Source organism: Schistocerca piceifrons, unplaced genomic scaffold, assembly GCF_021461385.2.
Source record: "Schistocerca piceifrons isolate TAMUIC-IGC-003096 unplaced genomic scaffold, iqSchPice1.1 HiC_scaffold_537, whole genome shotgun sequence".
Taxonomy (NCBI): Eukaryota; Metazoa; Arthropoda; class Insecta; order Orthoptera; family Acrididae; genus Schistocerca; species Schistocerca piceifrons.
This window is the reverse complement of record NW_025728774.1, coordinates 292,947-315,851: the sequence shown is the minus strand read 5'-3', so window position 1 is coordinate 315,851 and position 22,905 is coordinate 292,947. Positions and strand designations below refer to the sequence as shown.

General features: G+C 46.6%; 1 protein-coding gene and 12 non-coding genes across 13 annotated transcripts; 8 read left to right on the top strand and 5 right to left on the bottom strand.

Annotated features, from left to right (window-relative positions):
- Nucleotides 1–872: 872 nt before the first annotated feature.
- Trnav-uac lies at nt 873–945 on the bottom strand. Its single transcript has one exon. It is a non-coding gene; the product is annotated as a tRNA-Val (tRNA).
- A 235-nt stretch (nt 946–1,180) lies between these two features.
- Trnap-cgg lies at nt 1,181–1,252 on the top strand. Its single transcript has one exon. It is a non-coding gene; the product is annotated as a tRNA-Pro (tRNA).
- An 8,192-nt stretch (nt 1,253–9,444) lies between these two features.
- Nucleotides 9,445–9,517, bottom strand: Trnav-uac. Its single transcript has one exon. It is a non-coding gene; the product is annotated as a tRNA-Val (tRNA).
- An 842-nt stretch (nt 9,518–10,359) lies between these two features.
- LOC124754463 (myb-binding protein 1A-like) lies at nt 10,360–14,334 on the top strand. Its single transcript, XM_047249027.1, has one exon. It carries the CDS (start codon nt 10,436–10,438, stop codon nt 13,835–13,837), a length of 3,402 nt encoding a protein of 1,133 aa, XP_047104983.1. The 5' UTR covers nt 10,360–10,435; the 3' UTR covers nt 13,838–14,334.
- A 1,742-nt stretch (nt 14,335–16,076) lies between these two features.
- On the top strand, nt 16,077–16,148 carry Trnap-ugg. Its single transcript has one exon. It is a non-coding gene; the product is annotated as a tRNA-Pro (tRNA).
- A 601-nt stretch (nt 16,149–16,749) lies between these two features.
- Nucleotides 16,750–16,822, bottom strand: Trnav-uac. The gene has a single exon. It is a non-coding gene; the product is annotated as a tRNA-Val (tRNA).
- Nucleotides 16,823–17,057: 235 nt separating this feature from the next.
- Trnap-cgg lies at nt 17,058–17,129 on the top strand. Its single transcript has one exon. It is a non-coding gene; the product is annotated as a tRNA-Pro (tRNA).
- Nucleotides 17,130–18,769: 1,640 nt separating this feature from the next.
- Nucleotides 18,770–18,841, top strand: Trnap-ugg. Its single transcript has one exon. It is a non-coding gene; the product is annotated as a tRNA-Pro (tRNA).
- A 601-nt stretch (nt 18,842–19,442) lies between these two features.
- Nucleotides 19,443–19,515, bottom strand: Trnav-uac. The gene has a single exon. It is a non-coding gene; the product is annotated as a tRNA-Val (tRNA).
- A 235-nt stretch (nt 19,516–19,750) lies between these two features.
- On the top strand, nt 19,751–19,822 carry Trnap-cgg. The gene has a single exon. It is a non-coding gene; the product is annotated as a tRNA-Pro (tRNA).
- A 1,640-nt stretch (nt 19,823–21,462) lies between these two features.
- Nucleotides 21,463–21,534, top strand: Trnap-ugg. The gene has a single exon. It is a non-coding gene; the product is annotated as a tRNA-Pro (tRNA).
- Nucleotides 21,535–22,135: 601 nt separating this feature from the next.
- On the bottom strand, nt 22,136–22,208 carry Trnav-uac. The gene has a single exon. It is a non-coding gene; the product is annotated as a tRNA-Val (tRNA).
- A 235-nt stretch (nt 22,209–22,443) lies between these two features.
- Nucleotides 22,444–22,515, top strand: Trnap-cgg. Its single transcript has one exon. It is a non-coding gene; the product is annotated as a tRNA-Pro (tRNA).
- Nucleotides 22,516–22,905: the final 390 nt, after the last annotated feature.

Genomic DNA, 22,905 nt, shown 5'->3' with positions numbered 1-22,905 from the left:
ATACGGAACATAAATTCGTAAATGCTCATGAATGATACAAATAAAAGTTATAGTCACATCACAAATATCCAAACACAAGTATGAAAATAAGTATAAATGAAGATAGAAGTATAGATATAACGACACAAAAGTCTCAGTCAATGTATAACAAAATACGATGCGCATCACAAATATATGTCCAGATTACTAACATAAAAAAAAAAAAAAAAAAAAGGGGTATGATTCCTGCTTTGGGTGCAGGAGGTCCCGGGTTCAAATCCCGGACGAGCCCTGCCATTTTGACCGTGCTGAAGAGTAGGTGGAACTCAGCCCCGGTTGCAGCTCCTCAATGAAGAGTAGACGCCTGTTATAGCACGTGGATATAACAAGAATGCGGCACCAGTAAAGTACGTAGGTGGAATTCGGTAGAAAAGCAGACGGTAATTTTGCATGCAACGGAAAACAAGGTTGTCTTTGCGGGATATGTGCACCGTGAGTGGAGATTCAGCTTAATTGTGCGACAGTCTACCCTCATCTTACTAGCGACGGCAACAACCAAGGGGTGGCATGTAAGATTGAGCGTGGCTAAGAGTTTCTCATTATTAGTTAGCATCACACTTTGACAGAGCTGTGACAAGGCGAGTAGGGTGAGCTCAGGAAAGCCAGTAGCAAGCGCACTTGAAGTAGCCCAGAAGAACCGGATTATAAATTTTGCCAGCCATAATGGAGCTAGGGGCGTTCTCAGTTACCAAATACCGGTGCAATAAGAGAGCAACAGTATTTGACCGTAAAATGACGCCCTATCCGTCTAGCATACGACATTGCTTGTCTCTGCATACGCGGACGTGAGGTCATCTCGGAAATGAAATCCGAAATATAGATTAAAATTGTTGTGTTCCCGCCCGGGATCGAACCGGGGACCTTCTGCGTGTAAAGCAGACGTGATAACCGCTACACCACGGAAACGACGGTTCTTTTCATGTTCCACCCGGAGACTCGTAATAGCAACAGTTTGTCTTCTGTGTTAGCAAGGGCATCGGCTACGAGCTCCCTCCGATTCGTGAAGTTCCTGTAGTAAAAGACGTCGATGGAAACAATCCAACCGCGACAGACAGGGAGAACGCTGGCTGAGCTGCAGCCCTACATGGTGAGACCATCAAAGGTGGCGTCATTCACATGCAGTGCGTTTTCGGAACGAATAGGCTCGTTGGTCTAGGGGTATGATTCCTGCTTCGGGTGCAGGAGGTCCCGGGTTCAAATCCCGGACGAGCCCTTGCGTTTTGTACAACGGTGCGGTAACAAATCGCATGGCGGCGGCTGTTTCGCGCATTTCCAGGCCTCCAAGTCAGCGCTAAAATCCGACAACCAGTTCTGAAACCGTTTCATGTTTCATTTGAGCCATGTGCACCCTGCTGATGGAACGTTTGAAGTTGATTTAAATGGTCACAGTAGAGATCGTAGCAAGTGTCTTGCTGAGTGCGACGAAAACGGGTTTCCGCCCGCAATCGAGCCGGGGACCTTCTGCGTGTTAGGCACGGCGCCTGGGCTCGGCGGCAGCTGCTGCTCTTTCCTTCCTTACGAGATACCGTCGATTCGCGCAGTCGTTATTGCAAAAGATGTCACCAAAGGCAATCGCTTCGTTAGCGGCACGGTGCCTGGGCTCGGCGGCAGCTCTACATGGAGGCACCAGCAGCCCAGCCAGGCCGCCGCCGGCACCGGTGCGCCACAGCCCAAGGAGTCGGCGGCCGCCCTGCAATGCCCCTGTCGTTGCATATTCCACCCGCCTCATATCCTCCCCATGTCTGACTCACTACCCCAAATGACACTGCAGTGGACGTGCTTATTACTATCGCTTTTGGAAGAACCAAGGCGCAGTATTCTAGTGTCGAACCGGTACTGCAAATTGGGATTAAGCAAAAATTTATTGTGTGGTCGAGCGACAGCTTCGGCTCGCTCTTCCTACATGATCGCTTCTTGTGCGGAATAATTCCTAGCTCGCCGATGGCTTCAGAGTTGGTCTTCTCGAAGTTTTGCTTTCGCACTGCATTCCGCAATCTTTTCGTTATGAGTTGTGTGCTTCGGTTTCCCGACTTTCTTGTGTTTAGTGCGTTTGGTTTCTCTTAACCCTTAGCCACCGCTTGCCGAAATTTCCACACTATCATCTGTCGATCTGCAGAGCTCGATGAAGGCATCGCGGCCGTTCCTGAGCTCGTGGAACGGTCGAATCTGTAGTTGTTTCCAGATCTCTCCCACACAACGGCCTCCCAGAAGCTTGGATTACAGAAGTACGCCACTACTCCCAGCCGGAGATTCACGATTGAAAGCAGAATGACATGAGCTACACGCAGCTCCGATTTTTTTTTTTTGTGTCTGACCTACTTTGAAAGACTTTGTAGTCGATTTACTTACTACTATCGCTGTTGGAAACCAGGTGATAACCGCACAGTATTCTAGAGACGATGAGGTAATGAAAATTTAGAATAAGTAAAACAGTATCAAAAGAAGTTGTGTGGTGGAGCAGCACATGCAATTCACGCTTCCTAGATATTCGTTACTGCATAGAATAATTCTTTTGTCTGCGGCGTCTTCAGTATCCGTCTTCTGGAAATTTTGCTTGCAGTATATTGTGCAATCTTTTCGTTATGAGTTGGTGCTTGGTTTCCCGATGTTCTTTTGTTTAGTGCATTCGCCTTCTCTTAACCCTGAGAAACCACATACCGAAACTGAGGCACTGCTGGCTGTTCATAAGCAGTGCTCGATGCAGTTATTTCGCTTTTTATTCGTTGCCTTTAATATTCTTCTCATCAGTGGTGAGTGCTGCCTGCAGAAAGCGTTTATCTTGCGAATTCACGTGAAAGTTTGTGTTCCCTGTGAGGCGCACTACTTGGGATTAACTTGACTGCTCCAGCCAGGTGGCTCGTTGGTCTAGGGGTACGTTCCGCATTAGACGCCGTGCAGTGTGGACGTGCCTAGTCTTCCGCTCCGCCGTAGCGTTACGTATAGTGGACTATCGTTTTTGTTTACGTGTTGTGTTGCAACTTCTGTGAGTGTTTCTCCGTCGTTGTTTCGTACCTTGTGTTTTTTTTCTGTCCTTATTTCAGTGTTTTTTGTGTAGCGGTTTCGACCGCATATTTTGAAAATGTCGTCCCAGGTTATTCCTCGTCAGGCTACAGTTAGTTTTGCTTTTGACAAGTCAACCCGCCATGTGCAACCTAGTTCTCTTGAGATTCATGATTGGTTGGTAGATACCTTTGGTGTTCATTCGGATCAGGTGCACACTGCTTATTTTGATACCGAACTGTATGTTTTCTTTGTTAAGTTTATGGACCCACTTCAGGTTGATAAAATTCTTTCTAAATATGGTCATCAAGTTCTCTTTCGGCATCGGGATGATTCTGTAAGTACCGTGCTGCTTTCCAATGCTTCCATCACGTATACCAATGTTCGTGTTTACAACCTTCCACCGGAGGTGGATAATGTCTATCTTAAGGAGGGTCTACAGAAGTATGGTGATGTAAAGAGCATTCGCCTTGAACGCTGGTCAAGCCAACATCGCCTGCAATGTTACAGTGGTATTCGTTCAGTCGAAATGCACGTTAAGCAGAATATTCCATCTCACCTGCAGATCGGTGGATATCGTGTCCATGTAACATATAGTGGTCAGGTTGGCACCTGTTTTTTGTGCAATGAAAGTGGTCACGTGCGTACCGACTGTCCGCGGAGAGTTTTTGTTTTAAAAAATTCTCTCGAACAGCGTCGCAAGTTAACGGTCGCTGACCTCGTTGCAGGTGGTTCTGCTCTTGGTGTAGCACAGTCCAGTGGTAGTAGCGCCCCGCCACAGGTTTTGCGCACCCCTGATACAGAATTTCCTCCCTTGCGTGCTAAATCTGATGTTGTTCCGTCTGTCCCTAAGGTGGGTGTGCCACTTTTGAATAATAAGAGGCGTCGCCCACACGATGGAAATAGTACGGATGAGGATCTCCCTGAGATGCCCCAGTCCCAGCGACCGGCATCCTCCGAGCCACTGTGTACTGTAGCTGCTCCCTGCCCTCCTGAGGTAGCGGTTCCGGTGGCGGCTGCTGGCGCCCCTCCGGCCTCCGACGCGGCTTCTCTCGAGTCGGGTCGTCGGTCGGGCCTGTTGGCGCCGTCTTCCGAACCGACTCCGATGTCACAACAAGTGGAGCCGCGACAACTTCCTGCTTCGCTGCCCCATACCTCTGCCAGCGGAGCTGCTCCGCTTCCTTCCAACTCTGCGGCCTCGGACCTTCCTGCTCACGTTTCGCCTCCGTGCAGTCCATGTTTGCCGGAAGCTAGTGCAGGTGTTGACCATTCTGTTTTGTCGGATGTTTCCCCCGCGACCCCGGATCCCGCATGTGGACCGGCGCGGGTGGTGTCGGATACAGAACTTGACCCTCCTACGTCACCGGCGGCTGAAGCTTCCTTGCCCGTCAGCCGACGCAAGTTACGCGTTCAGCCGAACGTTAATGCTGTTCGTAAAAAACCGAAACGTAAGGGATCCGCGGAACGGGGTAGCAGTCCCCCTCCCTCGGATGCCTCCGTCACCCCTGCTATGGACTGTGACGCTGGTGCGTCGGTGTAGGTGATTTGTTTTCTCGCTTTTCTCTCTATGGTTCAAGCATACACCTTTCTTACCTTAAATGTTAACCGTATTGAGTCCGACGTTCGCATTGCCTCTTTGCGGCAGTTTATTTACGACGCCTGTGCGGACGTAGTGTTTTTGCAGGAAGTGTTGTTTTCTGATCTCTCTCTACCTGGATTTCAAACTGTTTTTAATGTCGCGCCGGAATATTCAACAGGAACTGCTCTTTTCTTTCGAGAGGGCATTCCTATTACTGACATTGAATTCCTTGACTCTGGCCGTGGGATTGGTTGTCGTCTTTTTGATCTCCGCCTCGTTGTTTTGTATGCCCCCTCTGGTTCGAGTCACACTGTGGCTCGATCGCGCTTTTATAAAGAAGAGCTTATTTATCTTTTGCGCCAGCGTCCTCGGAGTCTCCTGCTCGGAGGCGATTTTAATTGTGTTTTACGCCCTGCAGACCAGTCCCCCAATTTTAATTATTGCCGTGATTTACATGACTTAGTTCGTACGATGCATCTGCGTGATGTTTGGGAACACAAATATCCAACCCTGGTGAAATATACGTTTTTTACCGCGTCCTCATGCAGTAGACTCGACAGATTCTATTTATCTGATTTTTTATGTGATAAAATTCTTTCTGTCGATGTTATTCCTACTAGTTTTTCTGACCATTGTGCTTTTACTGCAACTGTAAATCTTAGTCGCCAACCTGCAAAACTTTATCGTTCCCAGTGGATGTTAAATGTTTCCCACCTTGCCGAAAGTGCTATGGATGATGTTATAAGTGGCGTGTGGGAGCGATGTCTTCGCTCTGTCCCGCGATACCCCTCCTTGCTGGTTTGGTGGACTGCGTTTGCCAAGCCCAAGATTCGTCAGACTTTGATTTTCTACTGTGCTGCTAGGGCGCGTGATTTTAAGAACACGTATGAATATTACTACTCTGTCCTGCGTGAACTATATGACGCGGCGGGTACCTCTCCACTGCGGATCCATGATGTTCGTCGTATTAAAGCCAGGCTCTTGAGCCTTAAACGACGACAGATGGATGGTCTGCGAGTTAAGTCGAAACCTCACTCTCTTGTTGAAGGTGAACTGACATCCTTGTACCACCTGCTACGGCATCAGACTCGTCGTCGTCGCGCCTTCATCTCTTCTCTTACGGTGGATGATGGGCGACAGCTTATTGCACAGGAGGAAATGGTTCGTGCTCTTCATCAGTATTACACTAGTCTATATTCTGCCGATGATTCTTGTGAGCCTCTTTCGGATGATGTCCTTGGGGATCTAGCTGCGACGATCACGCCTGACGCGAACGGCGACTTTCTCCGGGAATTCCAGGTAGATGATGTTTTCGATTTTATTGCTCGCTCTCCGTCCGGTAAATCGCCGGGTCCAGACGGCCTGCCTAAAGAATTTTACCTCCGTTTTTGGCCTCTTTTGGGTGGCATTTTTACGCAGATTTTAAATGAGATTGTCAGGGGGATGGATGTGCCTGCTGATTTTAAAGTAGGGAAAATTGTTTTAATTCCGAAGTCCTCTGGTCGTTTATCTGCTGCCAATCTTCGTCCGCTCACATTGCTGAACTTTGACTACAAGACAGCTGCTAGAGCGCTCAATAGCCGATTATCTTCTCTGCTTCGGGGTGTGATTGGTGCACATCAATGTTGTTTTCATGATAGATCTATTCTAACACCAGTAGCCGAATATCGGGATGTTGTCTCGGTTGCGGCGGTTACAAACGTACATTGTGCCTTTGCCTTCCTTGATTTTTATAAGGCTTTTGATCACGTCAGTCATGTGTTTTTAGATCGTGTTTTAGGTACAATAGGTTTTAACGCTTCATCACGTGGTGTTCTTGGCAATTTGTATAGGGGAATAACAGCTCGGGTGTCAGTCAATGGGCAGCTGACGCCGCCCATTGCTATCCGCCGCGGGGTGCCTCAGGGTAGTCCGCTCTCTATGTCTTTATTCGTATTGTCCCTGGAACCGCTGCTTCGGACTATTGCTCTCAAGCTTCAGGGTATGTCCCTCTCTGGTGGGAAGCTCTCTGTTAAGGCATATGCGGATGATGTTGTTGTTCTCCTCCGTCAACGTGATGATATCCCGTTGTTGAAAGGGGCAGTTGATGCATACTGTCGTGTCTCTGGAGCGCGTCTCAATCAGGGTAAATGTAAGCTCCTTGATATTCGAGGATTTCGCGATGCTGATGTCCCTTGGGCCACTTTTGTCGATCGCCATACGTCCTTGGGGATTATCATTGATCGGTGTCCTCTAAAAATGGCGGCTCTCAATTGGAAATCTGTCACCGAGAAGATACAGGGGGCTCTGATGGTCCATGAGCAGCGCTCTGCTACCATTTTGCAAAAAGTCAGAATTTTAGACACCTACGTTCTATGTAAAGCTTATTATGTTGCTCAGCTGTTCCCACTCCCCATGATGGTGGCGAAAAGGTTGCGCCAATTGTCGAGCAGGTTTATATGGAAGGGCCATCTATTCAAGTTACGTTACGAGGTTATGACGAAACCGCGTATCTCCGGAGGCTTGGGCCTCTCTGACATTACTCGCAAGGCGTCTGCTTTGTACGTCCGCCGAACGACTCTTATTGTTACGCAAGAAGTGACTTCAATTACATCCAGGCTTTTTACTGTTGTGCGTCCGGCGAGCCTTGCTCCACCTGTCGATGTCGGACGCCTAAATTTTAAGTTGAAACACATTCGGGAATTTTACATTGCGGTGAGTTACCTCGGTGAAGTCTTCTTGCGGCGACCGGTGCCAACGACCAAGGGCTTGATTGCCCGCTGGGAGGGGCTGGCCGGTCCCAATCCCATAGAACTGGCGTCTCCATCCGTGTCCTGGAGGAACGTCTGGAAGAATGTTACTCTGCCGATCCACTCTATGGCCGTGGCGTCCACGTGGTATAGGGTAATAAATAATTTGGTTTCCACCAATGTACGACTGCACCGTATTGGTCTTTCTGACACGGACACCTGTACTCGGTGTGGTCTCCTGGATACCCTTGAACATCGGTTCACCTGCTGTGGGCACCTTGCTAATTGGCGTTGGCTCAGGAAACAACTTGCTTTTGTCACTAGGTCTGCTGAAGCCGCTTATACTATTGACATCATCGTCCGGCCCGATTCTTCCTTTTTTCCACGAACGAAGCTCAATACCGTCATGTGGTTGATTGGTCATTTCGTACATTTTGTCATCAGTTGTCAAGAAGAGGATGGACACCTAGCGTTTCGGCAGTACATGCTTACTGCTTACTGGCAGCGCTTGCGATTGCCAGGCCTCCGTGATGATTTTGCAAATATGCTTCGCCTGACATTTGAAAGAGAGGGTGTTGGCTAAGGTCAACTGTGAGAGCCATTTTCTTTTATACTGTTTCTGGATTTGCCGCCTTTATGTATGTTTCCTCTCTATACCAGGACTAAAGTTTTCGTGGACTTTTAGGGCGCCCAAAAAAAAAAAAAAAAAAAAAAAAGTTGGTAGAGCACTTGCCCACGGAAGGCAAAGGTCCCGAGTTCGAGTCTCGGTCGGGCACACAGTTTTAATCTGCCAGGAAGTTTCACCTTGAGGCGATACTTGTGTCTCTTTTGTTTTAAATACTGTCTGAATGTAATCAGTCCTCAGAATGGTATTAGAGACTCATCAGTACATAGTATTTCGGAAGAATCATAATATTTTTTAAAAACTTTTGTGCAGATCCTCGATGATGAACTGAACTTTTGAGAGACGATCTAAGGCATCAGATTTTGTTTTGTCTGCGAAATGCAACACTCACAATATAATTTCGAAACGATCTTTAATCATTTTCTTTTGTGAGAATGTTAGAATAAACAGTGGATTGTGGGACCAATATAAATGTATGATGGAAGTTTCACTAATCCCACCCCCAAAATCAGTACAAACAATGGCTTTATTTTATCCTCCTTTTTTGGTACCCATTATTTATTAAATGTATGGTACAAATTACTTTTTATAAAGGACACCATACGGAACATAAATTCGTAAATGCTCATGAATGATACAAATAAAAGTTATAGTCACATCACAAATATCCAAACACAAGTATGAAAATAAGTATAAATGAAGATAGAAGTATAGATATAACGACACAAAAGTCTCAGTCAATGTATAACAAAATACGATGCGCATCACAAATATATGTCCAGATTACTAACATAAAAAAAAAAAAAAAAAAAAGGGGTATGATTCCTGCTTTGGGTGCAGGAGGTCCCGGGTTCAAATCCCGGACGAGCCCTGCCATTTTGACCGTGCTGAAGAGTAGGTGGAACTCAGCCCCGGTTGCAGCTCCTCAATGAAGAGTAGACGCCTGTTATAGCACGTGGATATAACAAGAATGCGGCACCAGTAAAGTACGTAGGTGGAATTCGGTAGAAAAGCAGACGGTAATTTTGCATGCAACGGAAAACAAGGTTGTCTTTGCGGGATATGTGCACCGTGAGTGGAGATTCAGCTTAATTGTGCGACAGTCTACCCTCATCTTACTAGCGACGGCAACAACCAAGGGGTGGCATGTAAGATTGAGCGTGGCTAAGAGTTTCTCATTATTAGTTAGCATCACACTTTGACAGAGCTGTGACAAGGCGAGTAGGGTGAGCTCAGGAAAGCCAGTAGCAAGCGCACTTGAAGTAGCCCAGAAGAACCGGATTATAAATTTTGCCAGCCATAATGGAGCTAGGGGCGTTCTCAGTTACCAAATACCGGTGCAATAAGAGAGCAACAGTATTTGACCGTAAAATGACGCCCTATCCGTCTAGCATACGACATTGCTTGTCTCTGCATACGCGGACGTGAGGTCATCTCGGAAATGAAATCCGAAATATAGATTAAAATTGTTGTGTTCCCGCCCGGGATCGAACCGGGGACCTTCTGCGTGTAAAGCAGACGTGATAACCGCTACACCACGGAAACGACGGTTCTTTTCATGTTCCACCCGGAGACTCGTAATAGCAACAGTTTGTCTTCTGTGTTAGCAAGGGCATCGGCTACGAGCTCCCTCCGATTCGTGAAGTTCCTGTAGTAAAAGACGTCGATGGAAACAATCCAACCGCGACAGACAGGGAGAACGCTGGCTGAGCTGCAGCCCTACATGGTGAGACCATCAAAGGTGGCGTCATTCACATGCAGTGCGTTTTCGGAACGAATAGGCTCGTTGGTCTAGGGGCGGAGTTGCACCGCAAAATGGCGTCGAGCGGTGTTGTGGAAGAGCACATGGGTGAAAAATCAAAACAGATGCAGTCCATAGTTTCAAAAATTGAAGGTTCGGTGTTGGATTCATTTTCAAAACTAACGTCAAGTGTTGAGAAACAAAGAATATCTGGTGCTGTTTACATTTTAAATTATCTGCATCTTAAAGAATCAGAATTCGAGAAGGAAGGAATCTGTTTGGAGACCTCGTACACATTGAATCGGCTCGTTCGTGGACTGGCTTCGCCCAGACTTGACAGTCGAGCTGGCTTCTTTTCCACATTAGTGGGTCTGTTGTCATCATTTAGTTCAATAAAGATTGATGATGTTTTCGCAGCCATTGATAAAGAACTGCAGTCAACAGGCAGCAAAACGAAAGGCGAGACTGGTGAAATATACAGTGGACGTGTTCTTGCATATGGCTCATTTATTGAATCTGGTTTATTTCTGAAAGGAACTGCCGAGCAACAAAAAGAAATAGTGAAGAACTTATTGGATGCTGGATCGAAAAAGAGTTATTTGCCACTTGCAGCAGCCTCCTTTATCATCAAAATTTTGAGTAGTATTGATGACACCTTATTTCACAATGTATTGTGGCCAGTCTTAAAGGATGAGGTTGGCAAACCATGGGAAAATCAGTCTATGGAAACACTGTATATTCTGCTCTTAGCAAGCAGGCAGTATCCATCAGTGGTTAAAAAGAAATTTATGATGAAACATCTTGGCACACCAGGACTTATTGTTGAAGACTCGCTGAAAGCCTGTGGCAAACTGCTTATGGAATCACCAGTTCATACTGCAGACCAGCATCCTGTGTATGAAGAATTTTGCCGGCAGTTGACAGAATCGGAGCATTTAATATTATTTTGGGAGACTGGAATCGATGCACAGTTATCCAAACCAACTAACAAAAGGATGACACTAGCTGTGGACATGCTGATATACATTTTGAAGCATTTAAAGGACACCACTTTGATACCACAATTACTTACTTCCAATTTTATGATGTCAGTCGTAAAATCTTTCAGTGGGAAGAAAACAGAGAATCTGTTGTTGGAGAAAATGCAGCATTTCCTGGATATAATGATAAAATTACTTGAAGGTGCCTCTGATAAGTGTCGTATTGCAGTTATTAAGAAAATACTGTTTTATCCTGGTGATCTATTTTTTGAAAAGCATTCAGGTACTAAGACTGTACAGTTGATTTCAAAACAATTAAATACTGAAGGGGTAAAGAAACTTGCCAAAATGTATCGCCACATTTTGAATGGATCATCAAGCCGGAAAACTGGACCAAATGAAGCTGATCAACAATCGTGGACGGGTTGGGAACGTCTTTATGCTGCACAGCTAATGACCAGACTAATGGGTCATCAAGCCGTTCAAGAAGAGATGGACTGGAAGGTGAAACAGCTACAGTTTTTTATTAATATAGGATTATTCCACAAGTCTTCATCTGAAAATGAAATTGCTATAAGGACACCCTTGGCAGCTGGTGTGAAGGGGTGTTTCTTCCGAGCTCTTGATCAGCGCATGCCAAAACTTGATGACCTCCGGACTCTGTTGAGCCGTGTTACGCATTACATCAATGCACAAATGTTTGACAATGAAGTACCTGCAGTGCTGAGGCAGCCACTTTCAGACAAGTCATTACAAGCATGGAAGGAGATGATAAATGTAGTGCAGGAACTTGAACAAAAAGTGGGAGATGGCAGTGACACCAGCAAAGAACAAAAAGCATCGGTGATCCCAGTTTTCCATACAATGTTCCTTCACATGGGATTACAACTTTTTGCAGATCCGTCTATGGCAGAGGAGGCACTGCAGGAACTCCACAGCTGTTTGGCACATGTATCAAGTGGCACTCATAAATCACGAAGGCTACGAGAATCACAGATGGAAAATGGGGAACCACATTGGGTGGAAGTGGCAGTTGACTTGCTGCTTTCTTTGTTATCTCATAATTCTCACCTCTTACGCAGTCTTGCTGGCTGTGTGTTCCCACATCTTTGTATGCATCTTACACCTACAGCACTTCATCAGATATTAGATGTTTTGAATCCAAATGCTGAAGAGAATCCACTGACTGGACGTAAAGATTATAGTGACAGTGAAGACAGTAGTGAGAATGAAGGAGACGATGAGAGTGAAGATAGTAACAGCAGTGCCAAAAATAATACCAATAAACAGAGAAAAAATAAAAAAATGACCACAAGTAGCTCTGTAATGCCAAATGAAGCCCATTCTGGTGCAGATGCAAATGAAAATTCCAACAGCGAATCTGACAGTGATTCTGAGGGTACATTTTTGGATGAAGAAATGGATGAAGAGGATATGAAAGTTAATGATAAAGTACGCATGGCTGTACAACAGGCACTGGGTTCTTCAGCACCTCTAACTGACACGGAGTCAGTTGACTTGGATGAAATGGATGAAGAAGAAGGCAAGCGTTTGGATGCTGCCTTATCACAGGCATTCAGTTTGTTGAAACAAAACAAAAAAGCCAAAGAGAGCAAAAAGCAGTCCCGTGACGAACGTGCGTTGACCCATTTTCGTATTCGTGTTATTGATTTGCTGGAAGTATACCTTGCCACTGAACCTGATATGGCCCTGTGTGTGGACATGCTTTTACCGTTGTTTGAGTTACTGGAGTTCTGTATTCGTGATGTACATCAAAAACCTCTGGAAATGCGTATTGGGAGCTGTTTGAGAAAGCTCTCAAATGTGAAGAAGTTTTCTACTGTGTCCGATGTAAACCAGAAACTGTTGGCAGAAATATTAACAAAACTGCTGGACAAAGGAGAAAGAAAAGCAGCCGTTTACATTGATATGAGCCCAAAAATTACTGTGTGTTGCATTTTCCTTTTGAGGTGTTCAGAGTACCTGAAGAATGCTTCCAGTGAAAGCTCCTCAAAAAAGAAAAATAAATTACAGAGTGGTTCACAGGAAATAGTTGATATTTACAGAACAGCTCTAGAAAAATTTTTCAATAAAAGGGACTGTTTGCTGCAAGTTAACTTATTTGATACGGCCTTGAAAATATTATGGGAAGGGAACTGGACATTGGTACCATTTCTTGTGTCTGCTGCATTCAGTCCTGAAGTGCGTCCTTTTAGGAGGAATCAAGCAATAGACCTGTTGATGGCATTTTACAAAAATCACAGGCTTCTTTCAGCAGCCAGTGAACACCAAATGAAAATACTAGCAGAAATAGAAAAATCTATATCAGAAAACACTATTAAGATGTTAATACAGCTCGCAAAATCATCATCACTGATAAATGCGGCAGGGGATGCCAAAGATGCCTTAACAGCTCAGGGAGTGAAACAAAAATTTGTGTGTGAATTGCTGAAATTATTGCTGTTGATCAGACACACGCATGAAAGGTGCAAAGTCAAGAATAGTGTTGATTGGCAGGCAGTTGCCTCAGCTCTCACATTGTACAAGGAGGCTGCAGAAATGTCTACAAATACAAAAGCCGCATTCAACAAATTATGCCATGTTTTGAATATCAGTGCGAAAAAAGCTACTAAACAGAAAGAAGAAAAGCCAAATGGAGTTTTTGTGGATAAAATCAAGGAGGAAGTTGAAAAGCATACACAAGAACTTGATTACGTAAACAAAGATGATGTTGATGAACCCTCAGAAAATGACAGTAATCAAGGAGGAAGCAGTGAAGATGATGAAGCTGGAAGTGCTGTGAAACTGTCAAAAAAGAAAGAAAAGAAGAAAAGGAAACATTCAAAAAATAAAGCATTAATGAAAAAGGAGTCAAAGCAGTTACGTTTAAATGCAGTGTCAGAAGGGATGGACAATGTTACATTTTCTGGCATTGACATTGCAGAAATTAAAACTGACGACGACGAAGCGAAGAACATTTTAGTGAAGGGCAGTTACAAGATCATCCAAAATGGGCATGTGGATGGCATGGATTCTTCACTAGATAATGTTGAGCTAAGCATAAAGAAACGAAAACACAAAGAAAAGAGTGTAAGTGAATCTGTGAACAGAAAAAAGAAGAAAATTGATGTGACTGAATTGTGAATATATACTCCTAATGAATAACAGAAGGTGTAATAAATGACTAAAAAACATAGTGTGGCATTCACAAAGACCGTATCAATCGCCAATTTCCATTCCATACTTTCCCGATTCTGTAAACTTAGTTCAAATCTCATTCTGGAATAACAGACTGATGGTTTTAATTGCTGGTTATCTGAGGACATCATAAATTGTTTTAGTGCAACTATTTGTCGTTATTACTACATCAGTAATTTTCATGATTTGTTCTCACATTTTGAGGAAGTTGGAATTAGAGGGGAAATGCTGAATAGTCATTCAGCGTGTATGGAGAAATTGCCATACCTAAAGAAATTCTTGTTATTTGTTTCAGCAATGTTTACTGTTGTATGTGGTTGTTACTGTTTGAAAAGCAGCAGTATGTGATATTGTACATTTTTGTATGTATGTGAGATAAGTATTTTTGTTGATATACTGTTTCCAGTAGCTGTTAATAACTGTATACATATGATGACTGAAATACATGCATTGAATTTTTTTTAAAAAAAAAAAAAAAAAAAAAAAAGGGGTATGATTCCTGCTTCGGGTGCAGGAGGTCCCGGGTTCAAATCCCGGACGAGCCCTTGCGTTTTGTACAACGGTGCGGTAACAAATCGCATGGCGGCGGCTGTTTCGCGCATTTCCAGGCCTCCAAGTCAGCGCTAAAATCCGACAACCAGTTCTGAAACCGTTTCATGTTTCATTTGAGCCATGTGCACCCTGCTGATGGAACGTTTGAAGTTGATTTAAATGGTCACAGTAGAGATCGTAGCAAGTGTCTTGCTGAGTGCGACGAAAACGGGTTTCCGCCCGCAATCGAGCCGGGGACCTTCTGCGTGTTAGGCACGGCGCCTGGGCTCGGCGGCAGCTGCTGCTCTTTCCTTCCTTACGAGATACCGTCGATTCGCGCAGTCGTTATTGCAAAAGATGTCACCAAAGGCAATCGCTTCGTTAGCGGCACGGTGCCTGGGCTCGGCGGCAGCTCTACATGGAGGCACCAGCAGCCCAGCCAGGCCGCCGCCGGCACCGGTGCGCCACAGCCCAAGGAGTCGGCGGCCGCCCTGCAATGCCCCTGTCGTTGCATATTCCACCCGCCTCATATCCTCCCCATGTCTGACTCACTACCCCAAATGACACTGCAGTGGACGTGCTTATTACTATCGCTTTTGGAAGAACCAAGGCGCAGTATTCTAGTGTCGAACCGGTACTGCAAATTGGGATTAAGCAAAAATTTATTGTGTGGTCGAGCGACAGCTTCGGCTCGCTCTTCCTACATGATCGCTTCTTGTGCGGAATAATTCCTAGCTCGCCGATGGCTTCAGAGTTGGTCTTCTCGAAGTTTTGCTTTCGCACTGCATTCCGCAATCTTTTCGTTATGAGTTGTGTGCTTCGGTTTCCCGACTTTCTTGTGTTTAGTGCGTTTGGCTTCTCTTAACCCTTAGCCACCGCTTGCCGAAATTTCCACACTATCATCTGTCGATCTGCAGAGCTCGATGAAGGCATCGCGGCCGTTCCTGAGCTCGTGGAACGGTCGAATCTGTAGTTGTTTCCAGATCTCTCCCACACAACGGCCTCCCAGAAGCTTGGATTACAGAAGTACGCCACTACTCCCAGCCGGAGATTCACGATTGAAAGCAGAATGACATGAGCTACACGCAGCTCCGATTTTTTTTTTTGTGTCTGACCTACTTTGAAAGACTTTGTAGTCGATTTACTTACTACTATCGCTGTTGGAAACCAGGTGATAACCGCACAGTATTCTAGAGACGATGAGGTAATGAAAATTTAGAATAAGTAAAACAGTATCAAAAGAAGTTGTGTGGTGGAGCAGCACATGCAATTCACGCTTCCTAGATATTCGTTACTGCATAGAATAATTCTTTTGTCTGCGGCGTCTTCAGTATCCGTCTTCTGGAAATTTTGCTTGCAGTATATTGTGCAATCTTTTCGTTATGAGTTGGTGCTTGGTTTCCCGATGTTCTTTTGTTTAGTGCATTCGCCTTCTCTTAACCCTGAGAAACCACATACCGAAACTGAGGCACTGCTGGCTGTTCATAAGCAGTGCTCGATGCAGTTATTTCGCTTTTTATTCGTTGCCTTTAATATTCTTCTCATCAGTGGTGAGTGCTGCCTGCAGAAAGCGTTTATCTTGCGAATTCACGTGAAAGTTTGTGTTCCCTGTGAGGCGCACTACTTGGGATTAACTTGACTGCTCCAGCCAGGTGGCTCGTTGGTCTAGGGGTATGATTCCTGCTTTGGGTGCAGGAGGTCCCGGGTTCAAATCCCGGACGAGCCCTGCCATTTTGACCGTGCTGAAGAGTAGGTGGAACTCAGCCCCGGTTGCAGCTCCTCAATGAAGAGTAGACGCCTGTTATAGCACGTGGATATAACAAGAATGCGGCACCAGTAAAGTACGTAGGTGGAATTCGGTAGAAAAGCAGACGGTAATTTTGCATGCAACGGAAAACAAGGTTGTCTTTGCGGGATATGTGCACCGTGAGTGGAGATTCAGCTTAATTGTGCGACAGTCTACCCTCATCTTACTAGCGACGGCAACAACCAAGGGGTGGCATGTAAGATTGAGCGTGGCTAAGAGTTTCTCATTATTAGTTAGCATCACACTTTGACAGAGCTGTGACAAGGCGAGTAGGGTGAGCTCAGGAAAGCCAGTAGCAAGCGCACTTGAAGTAGCCCTGAAGAACCGGATTATAAATTTTGCCAGCCATAATGGAGCTAGGGGCGTTCTCAGTTACCAAATACCGGTGCAATAAGAGAGCAACAGTATTTGACCGTAAAATGACGCCCTATCCGTCTAGCATACGACATTGCTTGTCTCTGCATACGCGGACGTGAGGTCATCTCGGAAATGAAATCCGAAATATAGATTAAAATTGTTGTGTTCCCGCCCGGGATCGAACCGGGGACCTTCTGCGTGTAAAGCAGACGTGATAACCGCTACACCACGGAAACGACGGTTCTTTTCATGTTCCACCCGGAGACTCGTAATAGCAACAGTTTGTCTTCTGTGTTAGCAAGGGCATCGGCTACGAGCTCCCTCCGATTCGTGAAGTTCCTGTAGTAAAAGACGTCGATGGAAACAATCCAACCGCGACAGACAGGGAGAACGCTGGCTGAGCTGCAGCCCTACATGGTGAGACCATCAAAGGTGGCGTCATTCACATGCAGTGCGTTTTCGGAACGAATAGGCTCGTTGGTCTAGGGGTATGATTCCTGCTTCGGGTGCAGGAGGTCCCGGGTTCAAATCCCGGACGAGCCCTTGCGTTTTGTACAACGGTGCGGTAACAAATCGCATGGCGGCGGCTGTTTCGCGCATTTCCAGGCCTCCAAGTCAGCGCTAAAATCCGACAACCAGTTCTGAAACCGTTTCATGTTTCATTTGAGCCATGTGCACCCTGCTGATGGAACGTTTGAAGTTGATTTAAATGGTCACAGTAGAGATCGTAGCAAGTGTCTTGCTGAGTGCGACGAAAACGGGTTTCCGCCCGCAATCGAGCCGGGGACCTTCTGCGTGTTAGGCACGGCGCCTGGGCTCGGCGGCAGCTGCTGCTCTTTCCTTCCTTACGAGATACCGTCGATTCGCGCAGTCGTTATTGCAAAAGATGTCACCAAAGGCAATCGCTTCGTTAGCGGCACGGTGCCTGGGCTCGGCGGCAGCTCTACATGGAGGCACCAGCAGCCCAGCCAGGCCGCCGCCGGCACCGGTGCGCCACAGCCCAAGGAGTCGGCGGCCGCCCTGCAATGCCCCTGTCGTTGCATATTCCACCCGCCTCATATCCTCCCCATGTCTGACTCACTACCCCAAATGACACTGCAGTGGACGTGCTTATTACTATCGCTTTTGGAAGAACCAAGGCGCAGTATTCTAGTGTCGAACCGGTACTGCAAATTGGGATTAAGCAAAAATTTATTGTGTGGTCGAGCGACAGCTTCGGCTCGCTCTTCCTACATGATCGCTTCTTGTGCGGAATAATTCCTAGCTCGCCGATGGCTTCAGAGTTGGTCTTCTCGAAGTTTTGCTTTCGCACTGCATTCCGCAATCTTTTCGTTATGAGTTGTGTGCTTCGGTTTCCCGACTTTCTTGTGTTTAGTGCGTTTGGTTTCTCTTAACCCTTAGCCACCGCTTGCCGAAATTTCCACACTATCATCTGTCGATCTGCAGAGCTCGATGAAGGCATCGCGGCCGTTCCTGAGCTCGTGGAACGGTCGAATCTGTAGTTGTTTCCAGATCTCTCCCACACAACGGCCTCCCAGAAGCTTGGATTACAGAAGTACGCCACTACTCCCAGCCGGAGATTCACGATTGAAAGCAGAATGACATGAGCTACACGCAGCTCCGATTTTTTTTTTTGTGTCTGACCTACTTTGAAAGACTTTGTAGTCGATTTACTTACTACTATCGCTGTTGGAAACCAGGTGATAACCGCACAGTATTCTAGAGACGATGAGGTAATGAAAATTTAGAATAAGTAAAACAGTATCAAAAGAAGTTGTGTGGTGGAGCAGCACATGCAATTCACGCTTCCTAGATATTCGTTACTGCATAGAATAATTCTTTTGTCTGCGGCGTCTTCAGTATCCGTCTTCTGGAAATTTTGCTTGCAGTATATTGTGCAATCTTTTCGTTATGAGTTGGTGCTTGGTTTCCCGATGTTCTTTTGTTTAGTGCATTCGCCTTCTCTTAACCCTGAGAAACCACATACCGAAACTGAGGCACTGCTGGCTGTTCATAAGCAGTGCTCGATGCAGTTATTTCGCTTTTTATTCGTTGCCTTTAATATTCTTCTCATCAGTGGTGAGTGCTGCCTGCAGAAAGCGTTTATCTTGCGAATTCACGTGAAAGTTTGTGTTCCCTGTGAGGCGCACTACTTGGGATTAACTTGACTGCTCCAGCCAGGTGGCTCGTTGGTCTAGGGGTATGATTCCTGCTTTGGGTGCAGGAGGTCCCGGGTTCAAATCCCGGACGAGCCCTGCCATTTTGACCGTGCTGAAGAGTAGGTGGAACTCAGCCCCGGTTGCAGCTCCTCAATGAAGAGTAGACGCCTGTTATAGCACGTGGATATAACAAGAATGCGGCACCAGTAAAGTACGTAGGTGGAATTCGGTAGAAAAGCAGACGGTAATTTTGCATGCAACGGAAAACAAGGTTGTCTTTGCGGGATATGTGCACCGTGAGTGGAGATTCAGCTTAATTGTGCGACAGTCTACCCTCATCTTACTAGCGACGGCAACAACCAAGGGGTGGCATGTAAGATTGAGCGTGGCTAAGAGTTTCTCATTATTAGTTAGCATCACACTTTGACAGAGCTGTGACAAGGCGAGTAGGGTGAGCTCAGGAAAGCCAGTAGCAAGCGCACTTGAAGTAGCCCTGAAGAACCGGATTATAAATTTTGCCAGCCATAATGGAGCTAGGGGCGTTCTCAGTTACCAAATACCGGTGCAATAAGAGAGCAACAGTATTTGACCGTAAAATGACGCCCTATCCGTCTAGCATACGACATTGCTTGTCTCTGCATACGCGGACGTGAGGTCATCTCGGAAATGAAATCCGAAATATAGATTAAAATTGTTGTGTTCCCGCCCGGGATCGAACCGGGGACCTTCTGCGTGTAAAGCAGACGTGATAACCGCTACACCACGGAAACGACGGTTCTTTTCATGTTCCACCCGGAGACTCGTAATAGCAACAGTTTGTCTTCTGTGTTAGCAAGGGCATCGGCTACGAGCTCCCTCCGATTCGTGAAGTTCCTGTAGTAAAAGACGTCGATGGAAACAATCCAACCGCGACAGACAGGGAGAACGCTGGCTGAGCTGCAGCCCTACATGGTGAGACCATCAAAGGTGGCGTCATTCACATGCAGTGCGTTTTCGGAACGAATAGGCTCGTTGGTCTAGGGGTATGATTCCTGCTTCGGGTGCAGGAGGTCCCGGGTTCAAATCCCGGACGAGCCCTTGCGTTTTGTACAACGGTGCGGTAACAAATCGCATGGCGGCGGCTGTTTCGCGCATTTCCAGGCCTCCAAGTCAGCGCTAAAATCCGACAACCAGTTCTGAAACCGTTTCATGTCTCATTTGAGCCATGTGCACCCTGCTGATGGAACGTTTGAAGTTGATTTAAATGGTCACAGTAGAGATCGTAGCAAGTGTCTTGCTGAGTGCGACGAAAACGGGTTTCCGCCCGCAATCGAGCCGGGGACCTTCTGCGTGTTAGGCACGGCGCCTGGGCTCGGCGGCAGCTGCTGCTCTTTCCTTCCTTACGAGATACCGTCGATTCGCGCAGTCGTTATTGCAAAAGATGTCACCAAAGGCAATCGCTTCGTTAGCGGCACGGTGCCTGGGCTCGGCGGCAGCTCTACATGGAGGCACCAGCAGCCCAGCCAGGCCGCCGCCGGCACCGGTGCGCCACAGCCCAAGGAGTCGGCGGCCGCCCTGCAATGCCCCTGTCGTTGCATATTCCACCCGCCTCATATCCTCCCCATGTCTGACTCACTACCCCAAATGACACTGCAGTGGACGTGCTTATTACTATCGCTTTTGGAAGAACCAAGGCGCAGTATTCTAGTGTCGAACCGGTACTGCAAATTGGGATTAAGCAAAAATTTATTGTGTGGTCGAGCGACAGCTTCGGCTCGCTCTTCCTACATGATCGCTTCTTGTGCGGAATAATTCCTAGCTCGCCGATGGCTTCAGAGTTGGTCTTCTCGAAGTTTTGCTTTCGCACTGCATTCCGCAATCTTTTCGTTATGAGTTGTGTGCTTCGGTTTCCCGACTTTCTTGTGTTTAGTGCGTTTGGCTTCTCTTAACCCTTAGCCACCGCTTGCCGAAATTTCCACACTATCATCTGTCGATCTGCAGAGCTCGATGAAGGCATCGCGGCCGTTCCTGAGCTCGTGGAACGGTCGAATCTGTAGTTGTTTCCAGATCTCTCCCACACAACGGCCTCCCAGAAGCTTGGATTACAGAAGTACGCCACTACTCCCAGCCGGAGATTCACGATTGAAAGCAGAATGACATGAGCTACACGCAGCTCCGATTTTTTTTTTTGTGTCTGACCTACTTTGAAAGACTTTGTAGTCGATTTACTTACTACTATCGCTGTTGGAAACCAGGTGATAACCGCACAGTATTCTAGAGACGATGAGGTAATGAAAATTTAGAATAAGTAAAACAGTATCAAAAGAAGTTGTGTGGTGGAGCAGCACATGCAATTCACGCTTCCTAGATATTCGTTACTGCATAGAATAATTCTTTTGTCTGCGGCGTCTTCAGTATCCGTCTTCTGGAAATTTTGCTTGCAGTATATTGTGCAATCTTTTCGTTATGAGTTGGTGCTTGGTTTCCCGATGTTCTTTTGTTTAGTGCATTCGCCTTCTCTTAACCCTGAGAAACCACATACCGAAACTGAGGCACTGCTGGCTGTTCATAAGCAGTGCTCGATGCAGTTATTTCGCTTTTTATTCGTTGCCTTTAATATTCTTCTCATCAGTGGTGAGTGCTGCCTGCAGAAAGCGTTTATCTTGCGAATTCACGTGAAAGTTTGTGTTCCCTGTGAGGCGCACTACTTGGGATTAACTTGACTGCTCCAGCCAGGTGGCTCGTTGGTCTAGGGGTATGATTCCTGCTTTGGGTGCAGGAGGTCCCGGGTTCAAATCCCGGACGAGCCCTGCCATTTTGACCGTGCTGAAGAGTAGGTGGAACTCAGCCCCGGTTGCAGCTCCTCAATGAAGAGTAGACGCCTGTTATAGCACGTGGATATAACAAGAATGCGGCACCAGTAAAGTACGTAGGTGGAATTCGGTAGAAAAGCAGACGGTAATTTTGCATGCAACGGAAAACAAGGTTGTCTTTGCGGGATATGTGCACCGTGAGTGGAGATTCAGCTTAATTGTGCGACAGTCTACCCTCATCTTACTAGCGACGGCAACAACCAAGGGGTGGCATGTAAGATTGAGCGTGGCTAAGAGTTTCTCATTATTAGTTAGCATCACACTTTGACAGAGCTGTGACAAGGCGAGTAGGGTGAGCTCAGGAAAGCCAGTAGCAAGCGCACTTGAAGTAGCCCTGAAGAACCGGATTATAAATTTTGCCAGCCATAATGGAGCTAGGGGCGTTCTCAGTTACCAAATACCGGTGCAATAAGAGAGCAACAGTATTTGACCGTAAAATGACGCCCTATCCGTCTAGCATACGACATTGCTTGTCTCTGCATACGCGGACGTGAGGTCATCTCGGAAATGAAATCCGAAATATAGATTAAAATTGTTGTGTTCCCGCCCGGGATCGAACCGGGGACCTTCTGCGTGTAAAGCAGACGTGATAACCGCTACACCACGGAAACGACGGTTCTTTTCATGTTCCACCCGGAGACTCGTAATAGCAACAGTTTGTCTTCTGTGTTAGCAAGGGCATCGGCTACGAGCTCCCTCCGATTCGTGAAGTTCCTGTAGTAAAAGACGTCGATGGAAACAATCCAACCGCGACAGACAGGGAGAACGCTGGCTGAGCTGCAGCCCTACATGGTGAGACCATCAAAGGTGGCGTCATTCACATGCAGTGCGTTTTCGGAACGAATAGGCTCGTTGGTCTAGGGGTATGATTCCTGCTTCGGGTGCAGGAGGTCCCGGGTTCAAATCCCGGACGAGCCCTTGCGTTTTGTACAACGGTGCGGTAACAAATCGCATGGCGGCGGCTGTTTCGCGCATTTCCAGGCCTCCAAGTCAGCGCTAAAATCCGACAACCAGTTCTGAAACCGTTTCATGTTTCATTTGAGCCATGTGCACCCTGCTGATGGAACGTTTGAAGTTGATTTAAATGGTCACAGTAGAGATCGTAGCAAGTGTCTTGCTGAGTGCGACGAAAACGGGTTTCCGCCCGCAATCGAGCCGGGGACCTTCTGCGTGTTAGGCACGGCGCCTGGGCTCGGCGGCAGCTGCTGCTCTTTCCTTCCTTACGAGATACCGTCGATTCGCGCAGTCGTTATTGCAAAAGATGTCACCAAAGGCAATCGCTTCGTTAGCGGCACGGTGCCTGGGCTC

Coding starts and splice junctions, on each gene's coding strand:
- LOC124754463 (XM_047249027.1), top strand. CDS start 10,436: ATGGAAACACTGTATATTCTGCTCTTAGCAAGCAGGCAGTATCCATCA.